The 17,574-nt window shown below is 60.6% G+C and overlaps 1 protein-coding gene across 1 annotated transcript in view; it reads left to right on the top strand.

Moving 5' to 3' along the window:
* The first annotated feature begins 4,625 nt into the window (after positions 1 to 4,625).
* Positions 4,626 to 17,574, top strand: part of LOC116150635 (tensin-3-like) — a 47,658-nt gene continuing 34,709 nt past the window's right edge. The window contains 4 exon segments of the mRNA XM_064480478.1: positions 4,626 to 4,668; positions 4,816 to 6,054; positions 7,322 to 7,330; positions 17,112 to 17,281. Coding sequence (XP_064336548.1) covers positions 4,626 to 4,668; positions 4,816 to 6,054; positions 7,322 to 7,330; positions 17,112 to 17,281 — 1,461 coding nt within the window.

Raw genomic sequence — 17,574 nt, 5'->3', positions numbered from 1 at the left:
CACACCTGTGAGCACACCTGTGGGTGCACACCTGTGAGCACAGGTGCACATTTATCAGTCTGTGTTCAGCTAGAATGGGGATTTTTTTTCATTTTCGTTGTTTTGTTTTTCCTGTCTTCCCCATTGTCTTTGCTTAGTTTTGCCGTATTTTCTGGTTGTCTCTCTCCCTCCTGGTGAGATCGCCCCCTTTCAGCAGTCATGGGATGGGGGGTGGGAGTCTGTCCTGCAGCCCCTCCTGGGGCAGGACCATCCACTGGTTCTTTTCCAGACATGAACCTCCCTGGTGGGTCATCAGCAGAAGCGGCCAGAGCTGTCACGCTGTTTGATGGTGCACTGGGCTCTGGCTGCAGGGAAACCATTACCAGACAACACGCAGGCCTCCCCTGGAAGGGCCGGGGCTCTGGTGGTGGGGGCGGTGGGCAGGGGGGATGTGGAGGGAGGGGTCCATCCCGAGCTGAGATGGGCAAAGGCTCCCGTCCTGTGTCTGCAGTGGAGAAGCTGGGGTCTTGGGCATGTCACTTCCCTGACTGGGGACCTGGGTCCTCATTTGCAGAATGGGGATCAATTCAGACTACCCTACATGCCCCTGAGCTGGACACATGGTGTTCAAACAACTCGTTCAAATGTCTGAAAGGATGCCTGGGGCAGGAGTGAACAAACCCACTTTGCAGAATTCGCGTCCTGGCCCCACACCCACACCATGGCTTCCACCTCCCCCTGAGTTCTGAGCTGGAGCAGAGCTTCGCATCCCCGAGCCTCCTTTCCCTGAGGGAAGCCCCTGGGGTGGGTGGTGGTGGCAGGGCCCCAGCCCCAGCCATGCCAGGGACCCCAGAACGGGGTTTGAAAGTTAACCTTCTGCATCAATTTTCCTGAGCTGGGCCACAGTATAAGGGGCACTCCACCATCAGGTAAACCAGGGTGCCCTTAATGACTGACCAGAGTTCTGGGGGGCTTCGCACGGCAGGAGTGGGGCTCCTGTCCCGTTTCACACGGAGGGCTTGGCAGTCGGCTCTGCAGTACCCCCCCGGACCCCCCCAGGCTCCCCGAATAAGTTGTGCTCCTGGTTGTGATTCTGGCCTCATTGCTCTCACCCTGCAATTCTCACGCGGGGGTTTCAGAAGACAGGACCCCAGCCCGGGTGGGCCAGCTTGTGCCCTGTAGGTGTGGTTAGAGGTGGGTGGGCCACGTTCAAGTGGGGGGACATGGGTGCGGGTGGGATGGGCGTGCCCCCTGCCCGCTGGCACCCGCCATGTGCCTGGGCCTGTCTGGTCCCCATCACACCCCCGGGGGCTGCACAGAGTGTCCTGACGCCCCTCAGACCCTTGGCCCCTCTGCCTGCTTGGCGGGCACACTGGGCTCACATGGCACGTACATTCACAGCGTCCATTTCCTTCGACATCTTGGAACCTCGCGTTGAGGGGCTTCAGCTCCTTTCCAGTCTTTTTCGGGGCATTTGAGTACCAGCCAGGAGGGTGGGGAGCGGTGGCATCCCTGGAAATGTAGCTGGCGGGGCTGTGCCACCCGCCGTGGGGAGAGCTTGTTCTGATGTCCGGTGGGGAGGCCCAGGGGCGGCAGGGAGAAGGGGACATGGGCGCGTTGACCTTCGGGGAGGGTGGGCTGGTTTTAGCTTCCTTTGCCCGCTGAGGCAGCTGCCCATCTTTCCATAGTGGCTCCTGGGGCTTTGCCACATGAGAACACGCTAGAATGTTCTGCCTCTCAGTGACTCGGTGCCCCCGGGCACAGGGCTGGTCCCTAATGATGGGGACACCATGGGGAGTGAAAAGGGGACTTTGCTCCAGGAGCCCACGCTCCTGTGGGGGTGACGTTGGACAAATATGTGGGATGTCACACGTCAGGGTGTGCCACAGACCAACACCCCGTGGGCGGGAAGGAAGGTCAGGAAAGCCCATCCCGAGGAGGCTCGGGAGCACACCAGGACCGCTCTGGAGGCAGGGCACGGCTCGGGCAAAGGCCCTGGGGCAGGTGCGCCCGCTGTGGTCTGGGAGCAGCAGGGTGGGCCGGGCGGCGGTGAGAGCAGGTGGGGCATGCCAGGCCTCGTCCACCCTGGGAGGAGCTTTTAGTAGTTATGGCTGGGGGCCCAGGACCTGGGGACTTCGTACGTGTCCTCTCATTCTTGTAACTGCACTGAAGGATACAAATAATCTTTCTCCATCATAACGGGAGATTTGGGGGCTTGAACATTCATGTTGTGCCCAGGAAAGCAGAGCCAAGGCAGAACAGGACCCCCCCACCCGAGGCTGTCGGGGAAATTGGGCATCTCGTTTGTCCATCGGGAAAGTCAGTCGGACTCCTTTGGCCAAGAATGCAGGGCGGGGGTGGTGGGTGCTGGAGGCCCTTTCCTCCTCTCACCCCCGAGTCCGACTCCCCCTCCCTGGGGGCGCAAAGCATGGATGAGGCCCCGACAGCCCCCGCCCCCCCTGGGGCCCTGTGAGCTCCTACAGAGAGCTTTGGAAGTTTGGGCGGGCCTGTCACGAGGGTTCCCTGATTTGGTTCACACTTTGCTGTAGATGTGACATTCACCGGGCGTTTTCTGCTACGGGCAGTGATCTGTGTGCATGGTAGGAAGTTGGGAAGAGTCCGTGGAGGCATCTGGCTGGGTCCCGAGCTCCCGGGGATGGCAGCCTGTGCCCGCCTGGCTGCGCGGTCCAGGGAGACCCAGGTCTGGACGCTCAGCCCCCTGCTTACTCCAGGCAGCATTCATGTTTTTATCCTGAGTTCACTCTTATTGTAAGATTTCTCCTACTAATGCAAATAACAAGAATGAGATTCCTCGTAGCTCCCCAGCCAAGGGACTGTCCCATCCTGTCTCCTGCAGGCTCTCCCGGGCCTGCCGTCTTTGGCCTGGGGCTGCCCTGGGGCCCCAGTCAGACTGGTGACCCTGCACTTGTGGGCACCGCCCTAACTCAGATCAGAGGCATTTTCACCCAGCTCATTCTTGGCTTATTTTTTTTCTCCTCTTAACTCATTGTGACTGTCCATTTTCATTCCAATTCAGGGAGAGGGACGTAGACGCCCAGCCTTTGTGCTATGACATCTGTTTCTAGAAATCGCAGACTCCCACTGACCCCACCCCTCACCCATCCAGCTGTGAGACCAGTGGTCTGTCCTCTGGCAGCCCGCCCTCCCAGGCCTGGCGCTGGTCTGACCCTCCGTTCTGGGGGGCCTGGGGTTCTCAGGGAGTGGAGTGTCATCCCGACTCACACTCAGCAGAAGAGACGAGAGAGGCCTGGCCCCCGGGCTGAGTGCTGGTTGCATTTTCCTGGCCACCCTAGCAGGTCCCTCTCCAAAGCCAGGTTAAGCTGGTGTTTCCTCAGGGCTAGAAGGACACTGGTTCACGAGCTGTGACCTCTCGGCCCACGCTCGGCAGACGCAGGGTGGTGGCCCCGGGGCGGGGTGGGGTCGAGCCAGGATGTGACAACGGCTGTCTGTTCTTCAGCTCCAGCCCTCCTGCATGACCCAACAGCGACCTGAGTGATGACCTGGAAACACACATGCAGGTCCACGTGGCACCTTCAAGGTGGTAGGGGTGATGCCGGCAGGTGCTTGCTCCAAGTGCTCAGTCCAGATGCTCCCCTGAGGCACGCATGTCACCAGGTGCCCGTCTATGGCCTGGTTTATGGACAGCGCTGTGTGCGCCGTTTCTCCGCCCAGCTCTCCCTGCCGGGCACGGCTTTAGGCTGAGTCACTGAGATTCCACCCCGGCCAGGACCCCAGTGTCCACTGTCTGCATCACTTCTCACCCTGCTTTCCCTGGGGTGCAGTTGAAACGGGAAGGAAGCCCGGGGTTGCGCCTGCCCTTGGCCCCTCACCCTGAAGACCCCACAGGTCTCTGTGCTCAAGTGTCACCTCAGCGCCTTCAAAAAAGCTGGGGCCACTGACGGTGCAGCACACCCAGCACACTGGGCCTCTGCGGAGTGAGCGGCTCCAGGCCCCGTGGCTGCTGGGACTCAGCACCCCCCGGGGCCCACACGGCATGGGTCAGGCCCTTGCTTGGAATGCAGTTTCATGGTTGGGGAAATGGGGACAGAGGAGGGTGGTGGGGAGGTGCTGATGGTAAGCCTCCTACCTGTGGGGCGCCCTCCCTCCCAGTTACCGGGGACTTCGGCAGCAGTTTGGGGCTTGGGGGGATGGCTGACTGAGCAGCACAGTTTCCCATCAGAGGCCGGACTCTGTTTTCCCGGCCATCCTGATGCGTGGAGGTCTGTGGTTCCAGACCTGGTCCAGTGTTCTCAGGCCCTGCCCTGTGAACATGACACCTCCGGGCCCAGAGATGCTGCACTTACAGGAAGGCCCAAGGCCTTCCACTGAGTTCCGTTTTAGATTTCAGCAGCTCCCGACTCAGAGGCTCTGTTTGCTAGGACTTTGGTACCCAGCACCTGGGGAGGCGCTCAGCAGAGTTGGCAGGAGCTCCCTCTTGTCTGACACACGCCGTCCATGCCTGAATCCGGGGGGTTTGTGAGCTGAGCTGAGCTCAGCATTCAGACGAGGGGTGACATTAATAGTGAGTCCTCCAGTCGGGTGACGCCAAGGGTGGAGAATCCCATAGCTCTCTAAGGGACCCCGTGCCCTTTGCATGAAAAGGTGGAGACGAGTCTGGGGCCGAGATGTGTGAGTATGCTAACTGCTTGGCGTTCACGTCGCAGGGGCGTATGCAGAGCTTTGGGGAGTCTCCAGCCCTGACTGTTCTGGATTGTCTGCTGTAAGATTATTTACGTCTTCAGTCAGATGAGCAGACCCCTTCCAAGAGCCTGGAGTGCCTTTCATCCCTGACTCACCTTGTTTTCTCCCCACCAGTGCTGCACACGCAGGGCCCCGTCGATGGCAGCCTTTATGCCAAGGTGAGAAAGAAGAGCAGCTCGGACCCCAGCATCCCTGGCGGGCCCCCGGCTGTCCCCACCACCAGCAGCCCGGTCCACAGTGACCACACCCTGTCCGTCAGCAGTGACTCCGGCCACTCCATGGCCTCAGGGAGGACCGACAGGACCGAGGAGCACCCAGGCCCAGGACCCAAGAGGGGCCTGAGCCCCCAGGAGAAGGCCGAGCTGGACCAGATGCTCAGTGGCTTTGGCCTGGAGGACCCCAGAAGCCCCCTGCAGGACATGAGCAATGGCCACAGCAAGTGCAGCAGGACCCGCCACGTGGTGCCGGCCCAGGTGCACGTGAACGGGGACGCTGCCCCCAAGGACCGGGAGATGGACATTCTGGATGACGAGATGCCCGGCCACGACCTGCGCAGCGTGGACAGCACAGGGACGCTGTCCTCAGAGGGCCACGCATCCACCCACCTGGGCCCCTTCACCTGCCACCAGAGCAGCCAGAACTCACTCCTGTCAGACGGGTTTGGCAGCAGCACCGGTGAGGACCAGCATGGAGCCCCTGCCCCAGACCTGGGCCTGGGCGGGGACCCCCTGTATGAGCGCGAGTGGGCCTTCAGGGGCCGCGAGCCCAGGCCGCCGCAGCCCGTGCTCAGGAAGCCCCCCGCGCCCGCCCCGACACAGGCCTACGGGCAGAGCGGCTACTCCTTGTAGACCTGGGTGCGCCAGCAGCAGATGGTGGCCGCCCACCAGTATGGCTTCGCCCCCGACGGGGAGGCCAGGCTCAGCGGCCGCAGCCCGGTGCAGACCCAGGCCAGGGTCCCGGTCACCCCGACCCGGGGGACCAGCAGTCAAGTGGACGTCCAGAGGGGCGTGGGCCCCGGGCCACATCCCCCCGACACACAGGGACCCCCTCCCGGCAGAGTGGCCTTCAAGCCCAGGGCTCCGGACGTCAGCGTCGTGAACGGCGCCATCCCGGAGCTGAGCGCAGACCCCTCCCTGGGCTCCCCAACCCTGGACATCGACCAGTCCATCAAGCAGCTGAACAGGCTGATCTTGGAGCTGGGCCCCACCATCGAGCCCATCCCCACCCACATGAGCGTGCTGGGCAGCCCAGCCAATGGCCCCGTGCCCCCAGATGGTGTGGGAGGTGGACTGCGGGCCAGCGACCACCTGCAGGACACTGGGGGAGGCCCTGGCAGGGGCCCCACGAGACAAGGTGAGCTGGCATTTCACGGGAGGTGTGCTGGTCTGCGTCTGGGTTTGCAGGATGCCCAGCTCCTTACTACGTCTGGAGCACGGGCTTGTGGGGGCAGGGGAGGAACTGCCCCAACTGGGTGTGGGAGATTCTCTGAGCCAGGACTGGGGAGGCTGTACCTGGGGCAGCAGCCTACAAGCCAGAGGAAGAGGGTCTCGGGATCGGTGACTGAGGGGCAAGTCCAGAGAGTCAGGGCTGAGAGGTGCAGTGGGAATCCAGGCCACAGAGCAGTGGGGGCCATGCTCCATGGTGGCTGGGGCTGGCAGGCTGTCACCCCTGGGACGTGGCGGTGCAGTGGCAGTGCCAGGCATTCCTGTCCCGCTGGGAGGCCTGGAAAGGCCAGGGTGGCTGTGGTGGACAAGGTGACCTGGGTGCGTGGCTGCATGGACGTGGGGGCAGGCACTGGGGTCTGAGACAGGCTCTTCATGGCGGGAGACACAGGCTGTTTGGCCCAGGAGAGGTGGCCAGGGCGGCCTGGAGGAGAGGGCACTGGGACAAAGTGGGGGTGTCTGGCTCTAGGAACGGTGTGAAGTCACAGGGGAAGGTGTGTCTAGAGGCTTCCACATGGAGGAGAATGGGGCCGGGTCGGGGGTCCAGGCATGGGTGCCCTGAGGCCTGGGGAGGTGGAGGGAGAGGGGCTGTGAGGACCCAGAGGCCACCTCAGGGCTGGGTGTGGGGTGCCCGGTGAGGCCAGGCCCTCCCTCCAGTGTCAGCTTGCCCGTATATCCCCACCTGGGGCATCACTGGTTCCTTGGTGGCCCTGCCTCTAAATCTGAGGACAGGAAAGTTGAGGAAGGAAGAGCCCCACGGCTGCCTCCTGCTCCCGAGTCTGCCTGCATGCCGGCCGAAATCCGAGCTGGGATCACCGATGGGGATGGACCGCACTGCCCTGTCCTCAGGCCCTTCGTCCTCTGAGGCCCCTCGGTGCAGGGACCTCCCATCTCACAGTGGAGCCTCCGGAGGTGTCAGTTAGTGGCCTGCCCAAGGTCACACGGGTCATTGGCAGAGAACAGGAATCGGCCCCTGTGGCTGCACCCAGGGGCCCTGCCCGCTTGGCAGTCCAATGGGGAGGATTTCAGACCCTCCCGGGTCCAGGTGGCTGGGGGAACTTCAGCTCTGCAGACCTGGGTCCTGTTTAGGGTGCCCTGTGTGACTTGAGTAAAGGACTTCTGTTCACTTCGTCTGTTAAAAGAAACCCTGTCCCATGCCCGGGTGATGGGCGGGCCAGGGAGCGCAGGTCTGCACGCAGCATCCTGCACCTGCATCAGGAGTGACATCCCGGCCCCCCGAGCACCTGCGACCCTGGGTGTTGGTGCGCAGAGCTGGGCGAAGCTGGAGGGGTCCCTGGGAGGAGCTGACCACAGCCGTGATGGCAGCAGCTGAATACAGCCGGGCCTGGGTGGGAGGGTTTGCCTTGTGGACTCGCTCGGTCAAGTACGTTCAGGAGATTCTGAGTTTAAAACATGCTTCAGTGGGAATAAAACTGTCTCAGCTTGCTGAACCTACTTAAAAGAAAGCACTTGGGAAAGTTAAAATCAGAAATCTTATTTTTCCTTCGATTGAAACCTCCTTTGAGACCTGGAGGAGGTCAGAAGCATGCGAGTGTATTGGGGGAAAGAAGTCCAAGGCTCCGGTTACTGTCTAATGGCCTCTCTCTCCCGTGATGGGTGTCAGTCCTCATGACGACCGTGAAGCAGAGAGCCCGGGGTTTGAGGAAGTCCCTCATCTCCTCCCCTTCCACATCCTCATCTCCCCTTCTAGGTCCTCGTCTCCCCTTCCAGGTCCTCATCTCCTACCCTTCCAGGTTCTCATCTCCCCCTCTTCCAGGTCCCTCATCTCCTCCCCTTCTAGGTTCTCATCTCCTCCCCTTCTAGGTCCTCATCTCCTCTTCTAGGTCCTCATCTCCCCTTCCATGTCCTCATCTCCCCTTCCAGGTCCTCATCTCCTCCCCTTCCAGGTTCTCATCTCCTCCCCTTCCACATCCTCATCTCCTCCTTTCCCATGTCCTCATCTCCCCTTCCAGGTCCTCATCTCCCCTTCCAGGTCCTCATCTCCTCCCCTTCCACATCCTCATCTCCCCTTCCAGGTCCTTATCTCCTCCCCTTTAAGTCCCTCATCTCCTCCCTTTCCACATCCTCATCTCCTCCCTTCCCACATCCTCATCTCCCCTTCCAGGTCCTCATCTCCTCCCCTTCCAGATTCCTCATCTCCTCCCCTTCCAGGTCCTCATCTCCTCCCTTCCCACGTCCTCATCTCCCCTTCCAGGTTCTCATCTCCTCCCCTTCCACGTCCTCATCTCCTCCCTTCCTGTGTCCTCATCTCCCCTTCCAGGTCCTCATCTCCCCTTCCAGGTCCTCATCTCCTCCCCTTCCAGGTCCTCATCTCCCCTTCCAGGTCCCCATCTCCTCCCCTTCCAGGTGGCCATGCTTCAGTGACTTGATAAACTCACTACTGTAATTACTGGAATTTTTATTTTGATTTTTAGATCTTCTCCAGTTCCTTTTATCATAAAAATAATTCAGTGTCATTTTTGAAATGAAAGGACTTTAATACGTCAACAGATCTGTAACACTCAGCATGTTTGGTTATTAATTATGCAGATCCAATTGGAGTGTTTCTTAATCCATTTCTTGCCTGGTAGGAATCTCGGGCATACGTTGGGCTTTTTCCCCTGTGCTTTTAGAGCTCTGGTGGTGTCTGGGGAGTAGAGGTGAGCAAATTGGATGCTCATCCTCAGAGACCTTCCTGAAGTTTGGAGGTGAGCTTCTGGTAGGAGCACGAGGGCGGCTCATGGCTCAGGGACTGGCCTCCCACCCCAGAGCCGGTGTTCCACCCACAGTGAGCTCCTGTGTGAGGGCAGTGCCAAACTGGGAGGTGCAGCACACTGGGACTCACACGGCATCTGATGCAGCTCGTGGACAGTGCAGGGGGCTCTCAGAACAGCCTGCACGCTGACTTCTGGTTCTCCTTCTGGGACATCTTGTCTTGATAGAGATCCTGCCAAGAATGCACATGTCTGTAGCTCTCAGCTATTAGAACTGAGGGGGCAGGAGACCATCCTTCCCTCCCTGGCAGGTACAGAGACATTTTTGTTTGATTTTTAAAATTTTTAAATTGAAAAGAATTTTTTAAGTATAGTCCAATTACAATGCTGTGTTAATTTCTGGTGTACAGAATAGTGATTCATTTATACAGATAAATATTCCTTTTCATGTTCTACTATTATAGGTCATTACCAGGTATAGAGTGTAGTTCTCTGTGCCGTACAGCAGGACCTCATTGTTTACCCACTTGATTTTAATACTTAAATGTCGGTATTTACATCTCTCAGGTGCAGAAAGTTAGATCAGCCAGGGAGAGGAAAAGAGTCATTGATGCAAGGGAAGTCATAAAACTGTAGAGCTGCCCTGCTGACCCTGAGGCGTGGAACATTGCAGAAGGCTTGGGGGTGCTGGAAACCTGTGCTTTGAAGGCACTCCAGCCCCAGCAGGTTTCCTTCCCCCAGATCGGGGAGCCAGGGCTGTGCAGCTGAGCCGGTCCACACATGGCTCTCAGTCCAATCTTACTGAGTTGGAGGGCGCAGCGAGTCTGAAAGGCCCCGTGACACGCCGAGGAGGGTGGCTGTCACCCCCAGAGGTGTCATTCCATGTCTGTGTGCCTGAGGCTCAGCCCTCTTAGGACGGGATAGTGTCTGATCAGAGCCACCTCCAGTCTTGCTTACAGATGGGAAATAGGCTGGAAAGTTCCAAGACGCTGGCTCTTCTGCATGAGACCCTCCCTGGCCTGCCTGGCATCTTGACCCCAGGTGCTGACTGCCACACGTGTCTTCATTCTGGCTGTAGATAAGGGGTCGTCACAGAGACCCCAGTGTCATGAAGTTAGTAAGGATCATACAGGTCATGCCCTGAGGTGATGATGATGGTGGTGATGATGGTGGTGATGGTGGTGATGGTGGTGATGATGGTGATGATGATGGTGATGGTGGTGATGGTGATGGTGGTGATGGTGATGGTGGTGATGAGGATGCTAGTGGTAAATGTGCTGGTAAGCCCTGCTGCTCTGAGCACCTGTACTACTCCAGGCATGACACTGAAGCTTGTCGGTGTCACCCTGGCCTTCACACTCACCATGATGTGTAAACTGAGCTTCTGTGTATCTGACTCTGCATCCCATGGCTGTGTCCTTATTGCACAGTCTCATGTTTTGCCACCAGCCGTATAACCCCTCAAGGGCAGTGCCAGTGACGTATTCATCTTATTTCCTGGCACGTGCTGATGTTGTGAATAGAGGGTGCGGTGCTGGCGGAAATGCAGAGGACTCTCCCGGGTCCCCTGTGGCTCCACTGGGTTGGCATGGGGACCTCAGCGAGATTCATCATGGGACAGGTCAAGGAGTCAGTCTCCCCACAGGACAAGAGAGAGGCCCTGCAGAGGTGGGGTCTGGTCTCAGAGAGCCTCGGAGGAGCTTGTAAATGGGCTGAGATGTGGGGGCATCTCACGGTGCCCCCGTGGCTACCCGGCTCTGGTCTGGGCGCCCTGGGACCTGGTGCCACCCCACACCCCAGGTCTCCCCGCTGCTCTGCCGCCCTGCCCACAGGGGTTTCTTCCATCACATCCTCTACATGGGGGGAGATTTCAATGGATGATACCCAAGAAACAGAAGAAGTCTGTGACAATTAAGGATGGATGGCAGGCAGCGCTCCGTTTCCCGCATACCTAAGGGCAACTTGCCTCCTGTTGTCCAAATACCGTGTTTCTGTTACATCAATCGCCGCCAATAGTCGCAGGGCCACGGCAGCCCTGCATTCTGCTTACAGACACTCTGGGACGTCACAGCCAGTGCTGCCTTCGAGGACCTCTGCAGACACAGGTGTCTTGCCTGCGTCCAAGGACTGATTTATGCTGCAGGCAGTTCAGAGCAGTGACAAGTACCGACTTCAGCCACTGACAGTGGGAGCCCATCAGTTTAAATTACGTAAAGCTACACGTGCCCCACCACAGGGATCCAGTGTGGAAAGCGAGGACCTCAGCCGTGGGTTCCCACCGTGTGGGTCTCCGGGGGCGTGTGGTGGGGAGGCGGAGCGCATGAGCCCCAGGTGGTGGGTGGGGCAGAGAGCCAGGGGCACTGGGGAGCAGGAAGCATGGACTTTCCCGGAGGATGGCTTCCCCGGGCTGTGCAGACGCGGGGAGAGCCGAGGTGTGGGAAGTGCACGGGTGTCCCAGGGCTGGGGGGCCAGGTGCCCGGACAGGCCCCTGACCCGGTCAGGAGATGGAACGGCTGCCCTCGGGGTCACCTCCTTTCCCCGGGGACGCAGACTCTGCAGGCATCTCAGAAAGGGCATCTCAGGCCGACCCCACAGCAGCAGGACCCCCGCCTGCCAGGGACCCCAGCCCGATGCCGCAAGACTGCGCCCCCTCTGCGGCTCTGGGGAGCAGCCTCGTGCCTGCCCAGGCAGGGGACAGAGGAGCTGGGCTGCACAGAACCAAGGAGGCGCCATGCGCGGGGCGCTCCTGGCTCCTCTGGGTAGACGCACCCAAGGATGGGCTGTCCTGTCTGTTCAGACAGGAAGCGCCAGGTCAGAGAGGGTGGGTGACTCAGGCTCAGACCCGGCCTGGGGCACTTCCTGCGTGGCCACCCTGTGTGTGTTCCCAGGCATGTCCAGGAAGAGGGTCCCAGCTCAGGGGCAGAGCCCGAGGTCTGGGGACGTGTGGGGCCAAGAGGGAGGGCTCTGGCCTCACCTCTCCACCCTCGGGCCTATCCTCCTTGCCCTTCCAAGTCCAGGGGACCAGCTGCAGACGGGGCTGCTCCTGGGTCCCGGTGGCAGGCCAGCCCGGTGTCCCCGCACGGCAGCTCTTTGTCCCGCCAGGCAGAGGCCCAATGTTGGCAGTGGCAGGCGGTCTCAGGGATGAGAGGGTGGAGGTCACGCCCCCGGTCACCCGGGAGACAGCAAGCACTCACCCCCTGGAGCCACGGTTCGGTTCTCTTGGTGGGTTTCAGACCGCGAGGGGGCCTGGCCTCAGACAGACCTGTCTTGAGATGTCAGGCTCTCAGGCCTCATGCAGCCTGGGTTTGGGCTCATTCATGCCGTTTTAAGAGCTGAGCAAGTCCTCAGGGTCAGCCCAGGGTCACGTTCTCTCTGAGATGCCTCCCGACCCGTCTCTTCCCCTTGTGCCCAGGGGTCCCAGCTCCTCCCAGACACCACTGTCCCCGCCCCCATCAGGAGCTCCTGCAGAGCAGGGGGCCCCGGGAATACGGGGGGGGCTGCTCCTGCCAGGCCCACCAGGGACCCAGGATGGGGGAGGTTGCGGGCTGAGGGCCAGCGACCAGGGCCAGGGGGTCAGTTGTGTTCCTGTGAAGGACTCTTCCCTCTGTTCGCGGCCGCAGACGAAACTGGAGTTTCTCCAGCTGAGCTCTCATTGCCTGAGATGAAGGGGCGGGTGGGGTATGCTTGTGCCGTGAGATCTAAAAAGACACTCCTGCCTGGGGTCAGGACGCCGGGCGCCCCACGTGGCTTCAGACGGATTCTTCAGGACTGTGAGCAGGGGCCATGAGTCGGGTGCCCGCAGGCACGCGGAAGCTCCGCGCTCCGGGTGGGAACTTCCTTCACGGTGGGAAGTAGGGTAGCTCTTGTTGGAGCTGCTTTCTGTTTTTCTGCAGAAACACCCTTTGAATTTGGGGTGAGTGACTCAGTTCCTTTTGCCCCCTACGACCCTCGCTCCACACATAGGGGTTTTGGGGCCCCACGAGGTCACCTTGATGGGCGTGTTCCCACGTCCCTGGATGCTGGGCTGGCCTGCAGCTCTGGTTCTGAACCCTCCCGGGCCTGCGGTCCTGCTTTTAGAACTTCTGTCTACTGGCACCATCTTCACCATCGTGAAACCAAGGTTGTGGCTCCCGTAAGCTGCTCACACACGCAGCCATCAGAGATCTGTGGACCACCCTCACATTCTCACTGCAGAAAAATACACGTGACATAAAATTGACCATTTTCACCGTTTTCAAGTGCACAGTATCGTGACATCATGTGCCTTCCGTGTTGCGTAGCTGTCCCCACTGTCTGGGTCCAGGACACTTCTGTCATTTCAGGAGGAGTCTGCACCCACTGCTGTCGGCCCTGCTCCACACTTCCCCAGATCCCACCGCCCCCGGTCTGCCTTCTGTCTCCGTGGATCAGCCTCTTCGGGGTGTTCCATGTCAATGCAGGCATAACTAACATTTGTCGGGCTCATCCCCGCTGTGCTCAGGGCTGAGTGGCATTCCTCTGCACGGCTGCACTGCGCTGTGCTCCGTCCGTGGGTGGGGACCTCCAGTGTTTGTGAGCAGGGACGTGTGAACGTTCATGCACAAGTGTTCGTTCCATCACCTCTTCTCAGTTCCCTGGGGCACACACACGGGAGTGGGGCTCCGGGCCACGTGGCAATTCCTTCTTTCCTTTTTCTTTAACAGTTCTTTTCTGCTGGGGATTGAACCAGGACCCCGTGCCTGCTAAGCTCACGCTCTACCCCTGAGCTATAACCCCCTCCCCCAGTGGCTCTTTCATTGACGTGCTGAGGAGATGCCTCCTCAGGTGCTGGCAAGCTCTCTTTGGAGACCCCGGGCGTCCGTTGTCGGGGGCATGTTTCTGGAAGCTCTATCTCGGCGTGGTGGACACGAGCTGGTCTGCACGGACGTGACCCCCGATGCACGATGGGCCTTCACGGGCGAGACATGGAATTTGCCTCATCCCGGGGTGGGTGGTGGTGAGCCCCCTGGGTCAGAACAGGGAGGAGATGATGGGAAGACGGCCCGGGACCCGAAGTCCTGTGCCGTTCCTCCTCACCGCCATCAGCTGTGTGTGCCTGGGGCTGCACCTTCCTGGCTCACCTTCTGTGGAAGGAGGCCCCACAAGTGGACAGTCCTTGTGACCGTCCTGAGGTGTGTGGTGGAAACATCATGCTTCCTCAAGTGTTTGCGGAGGCGGCCGGTGAGATCCAGGGCTCTGGGGTGGGGTCAGAGCGGTCAGGTAATGACAGAAAAGGAAGAGACTCAAAGAAGCAGAAAGGAGTGGAAAGTAGGCGCCAGCCTCTGCCGCTGGCGCCCTGAGGGCAGCAGTCCCATGGGGTCTGTGCCGTGAGTCACAGGCACGCCTGCGCAGGACACGGTCTCCTGCGCTCCTCGCAGTGCAAGGGTGCGCCTCCTAGCTTTCTGGACATGATCATTTCCATTAAAAAACGTCTTTAGAGGAGAGGCTCCCTCCTGCCCAGCTCTTCTGCGTTTCCCGGTGCGGAGGACTTCCAGTCCCACAGTCCTCAAGGCAGCTGCCCTCCCCGGGCCTCTGGGCACAGATATGCGGAGCCCACTGGCCTGGTTCCCACATCCCCTGAGGCCCTGGGGTCGGATGGGGACTAACTGACAGATGTCCCCTCTCCCTGGGAACACTCCCTGTGGGGGAGTCCGTCTGCATTTCTGCGTCAGGGAGAGCAGAGCCACTTGAATCAGTCTGGAAGCGCATTTGGGCGTTTCTTTGTCGCTCTGCCCTTCTCCCATTGACACTCGCTCTGCAGAGGAAGCACGTTTATCTGAATGGGGAGCCTGGAGCTAACTTGGGGGCAGGCCGTCTGCGTGCATCCCTGGTGGTGGCTTTTGCTCCCAGGAATGCGAGGGAGTTTCCAGAACCCGTGGGCAGGCCCCTGTGCGAAGATGCTGCCCCTGGCAGCCACCCAGGTGGAGGCAAAGGTCGTGCATCCGCCCGCTCGGCACTGCCACCTGGGATTGTGTCAGTCGCAGGAGCTTTGCACATGCCCGCGGGCTTCCCCCAGGAGGTTGGGGTAAATTGGCCTGGATCCTGCTTGGCGTCAGAGTGATTTTAAATGCTCCCCCGTACGTGACTCTATGCTGGAGACTGGCCCTGGTCCTCCCACTGGTTTGTGTGTTTGGAAACGCTGGGGAATTTTACGAAGACGCCAGCCTCCTGGCCTCACTCCGCAGGCTGTGACTTCACAGGGCAGGCTCGGCCCGAGGGTCCAGACCGCGAATGTGATTCCCGTGCGCAGCCAGGCGGCCTGAGCATCGCCGGGAGCCTGTCTGTGTTCGTCTGTGTCCTGGCCACCTGGAGTCTGGCCGCTGCCCGGGGACGGGGCACTTCTGCCTGCTGGGGGCGGTTCCAAAGCTGGGAGGACTCAGACGTCATTACCCGAAGTTCACGAGGGGTGAAGGACATGAGAGATGGAGGGGGCATCCATGGCAGCGCTGGCACGTGTGCAGAAGGAGGGGTCCCCGATCTCAGCCAGGGGTTCCCCCTACTCCGTGGTCCACATAGATCATTCCTTTTTTGTTGTATTTTTGTGTTTATTGCATTCTTTATTGAAGTGCGGTCAGTGCACAACGCCGTGTCAGTTTCTGGCACGCGGCACGGTGATGCGGCCACACATGTGCTTAATCACAGACGTGCCCACAGCCCTGCCTGGCTGTGGAGGTGTGTCCTGCCTCCCATGGGATGTTTCCGGGGCCTGGAGGAAGCCCAGGAGTGGGGCCACCCACAGCTCCGCACCAGCTGCAGGGACGGACGGCTCCTGAGACTGCCTGCTCGGCTCTGCGTGTTTCCTCATGGGCCCTGGTCCCACCCGGACATGTTTTCACAGTGGTGCCTTTGAGTGCATCCTTGAGGCTGGTCTCATACACAGGACCGCACGCTGGACGGGGCCTCAGTTCCTGAAGCCCTCTGGCTCAAAGGTCAGGGCTGAGGTCATATCACGTGGAGGTCAGGGTGCAGGTTGTCCTCTGCAGGCCAGCAGCAGACCCCTGGGGAGGACCCACACCCTGCTCCCAGTGCGCTGGCGTGGCCACAGCGGGCCACGTCCGCAGGACACCGTTTCTGCCCTGCCTGTCGGACAGAGGCCATCTCCTGTTCCCCCGTCCCTTCCGGGAAGGCCTCTGCATTTCTCAGCTTTGATGGGCCACAGGAGGCAGGTCAAGGGCCGCCCCGCTGTGCACCATTTCAGAGCAGCGCATTTGGGTGTCTCCCTGGGTGATGTGCTTCACGTGCTGTGACCCGACAGCCTTGGGGGGCATCAGTCGTCCCCTCCTGGGGTGGCCAGGCTCGCAGGGTCCTCCTGCCCATCACTGACTGACACCCACGAGCGTTTCCACCCTGATCCACCTTCCAAAAGTGCTGGGCCCCCACCATGCACCTGTCCTGCCCTGGGAATGGTGTCTGGGCCCTGCCTGTGCCGGGGTGGGGGCCAGCCTCCCTCCGGGGCCCCGCACCCCCCTCCCACGCCCTCTCTGTAAAAACGAGAAGGGGTAAAATGTTTCTAAAAGACACAGTACAACATGTAAAGAAGGCGACCGACCGTGTAGGCAGGTGGAAATGTGTACACGTTCGTGACCCAAGAAAAAGACGTCTGTGTCTGGTCAAAGTGGCTGTTCCCTCTGTGGTGGTCCTGAAGCGGCATGCAGGCCCTCTGGCCTCAGAGGTGCCTGCAGGTGCTGCAGGAGGGGGCGCTGAGCTCGGGCAGGGGTCTCAGACTGTGAGTCCCCGTGTCTGCGGCCGCCGGGGCCCTTCCAAGCTCGACCAGCATGGATAGTCCTTCTTGCTGACGCTGGGGGGTGGGAAGCGGGCTCGGTCCAGGGCCCCGGGTTCCCCCACCCCGTGCTTCCTGAGCCCCCGCTGGGTGCCCGGCCGGCTCTCGGTTCTGGGGAGCCCGCTGGACACAGGTCCTGGTGGAACCGGCGGTGGGAGAGACTGACAGCGGGTGGTAACTGGTCATGCCGGGGGAGAGCAGCCGGAGCCCCGGGGTTCCCTGTCAATGAAACGTCCAAACAGGCAAACCCGTCAAGACGGAAAGTGGGTTACTGGTTGCTGGGGCCGCGGGAGGGGGCTGGGGTTTCCTGTCGGGCGAGGAAGGTGCTCTGGAACCAGAAAAAGAAAAAATAATGAATCGAGTGTCTCTGAGAGGTTAAAAGTCGGTCGCAGTGACGGGCTGGTGGTCTGCCCCGCGCGGAATGCGCCGGCAGCCCACGTGTTTCCCTCCCTGCAGGTGACGAGCCCCCGAGCGGAAGGTTCCAGAAGCTGAGCGTTGGGCAGTATGACAATGACACCGGGGGGCCCCCAGCCTTCTCCAAGTCCAAGTGCAGCTGGGGGAAGCCCACCAGCACGGAACAGGCCCCAAGCCTGGTGCCCTTACTCTCTCCAGCCAGCGCCAAGGAGGTAGCCACAGCGCGCCCGGGGCCTGGCCCGAGGCAGGGTGTGGGTGCAGAGCACGGGTGCGCGGTCGCTGTCCCGAGCGGGCCCTGGGCGTGCGCCTCGTTCCAGTCATCGGACCTCTGTGTTCTGACCCGTGGGAGGGATGAGGGCCCGGAACTCCGCGGGCGGACAGCAGACACCAGCCGCAAACAGACTTCCTCCAGGTCCCAACAGGGGGGCCCAAGTCCCCACCCAAGGCCCCTCGGGGTCCCCGGGAGGGGGGCAGGGAGAACGTGTGGGTCAGTGTGGACGTGGGA

This window comes from Camelus dromedarius, chromosome 29 (assembly GCF_036321535.1).
Source record: "Camelus dromedarius isolate mCamDro1 chromosome 29, mCamDro1.pat, whole genome shotgun sequence".
NCBI lineage: Eukaryota > Metazoa > Chordata > Mammalia > Artiodactyla > Camelidae > Camelus > Camelus dromedarius.
This window is presented reverse-complemented; position numbering and strand designations above follow the sequence as displayed.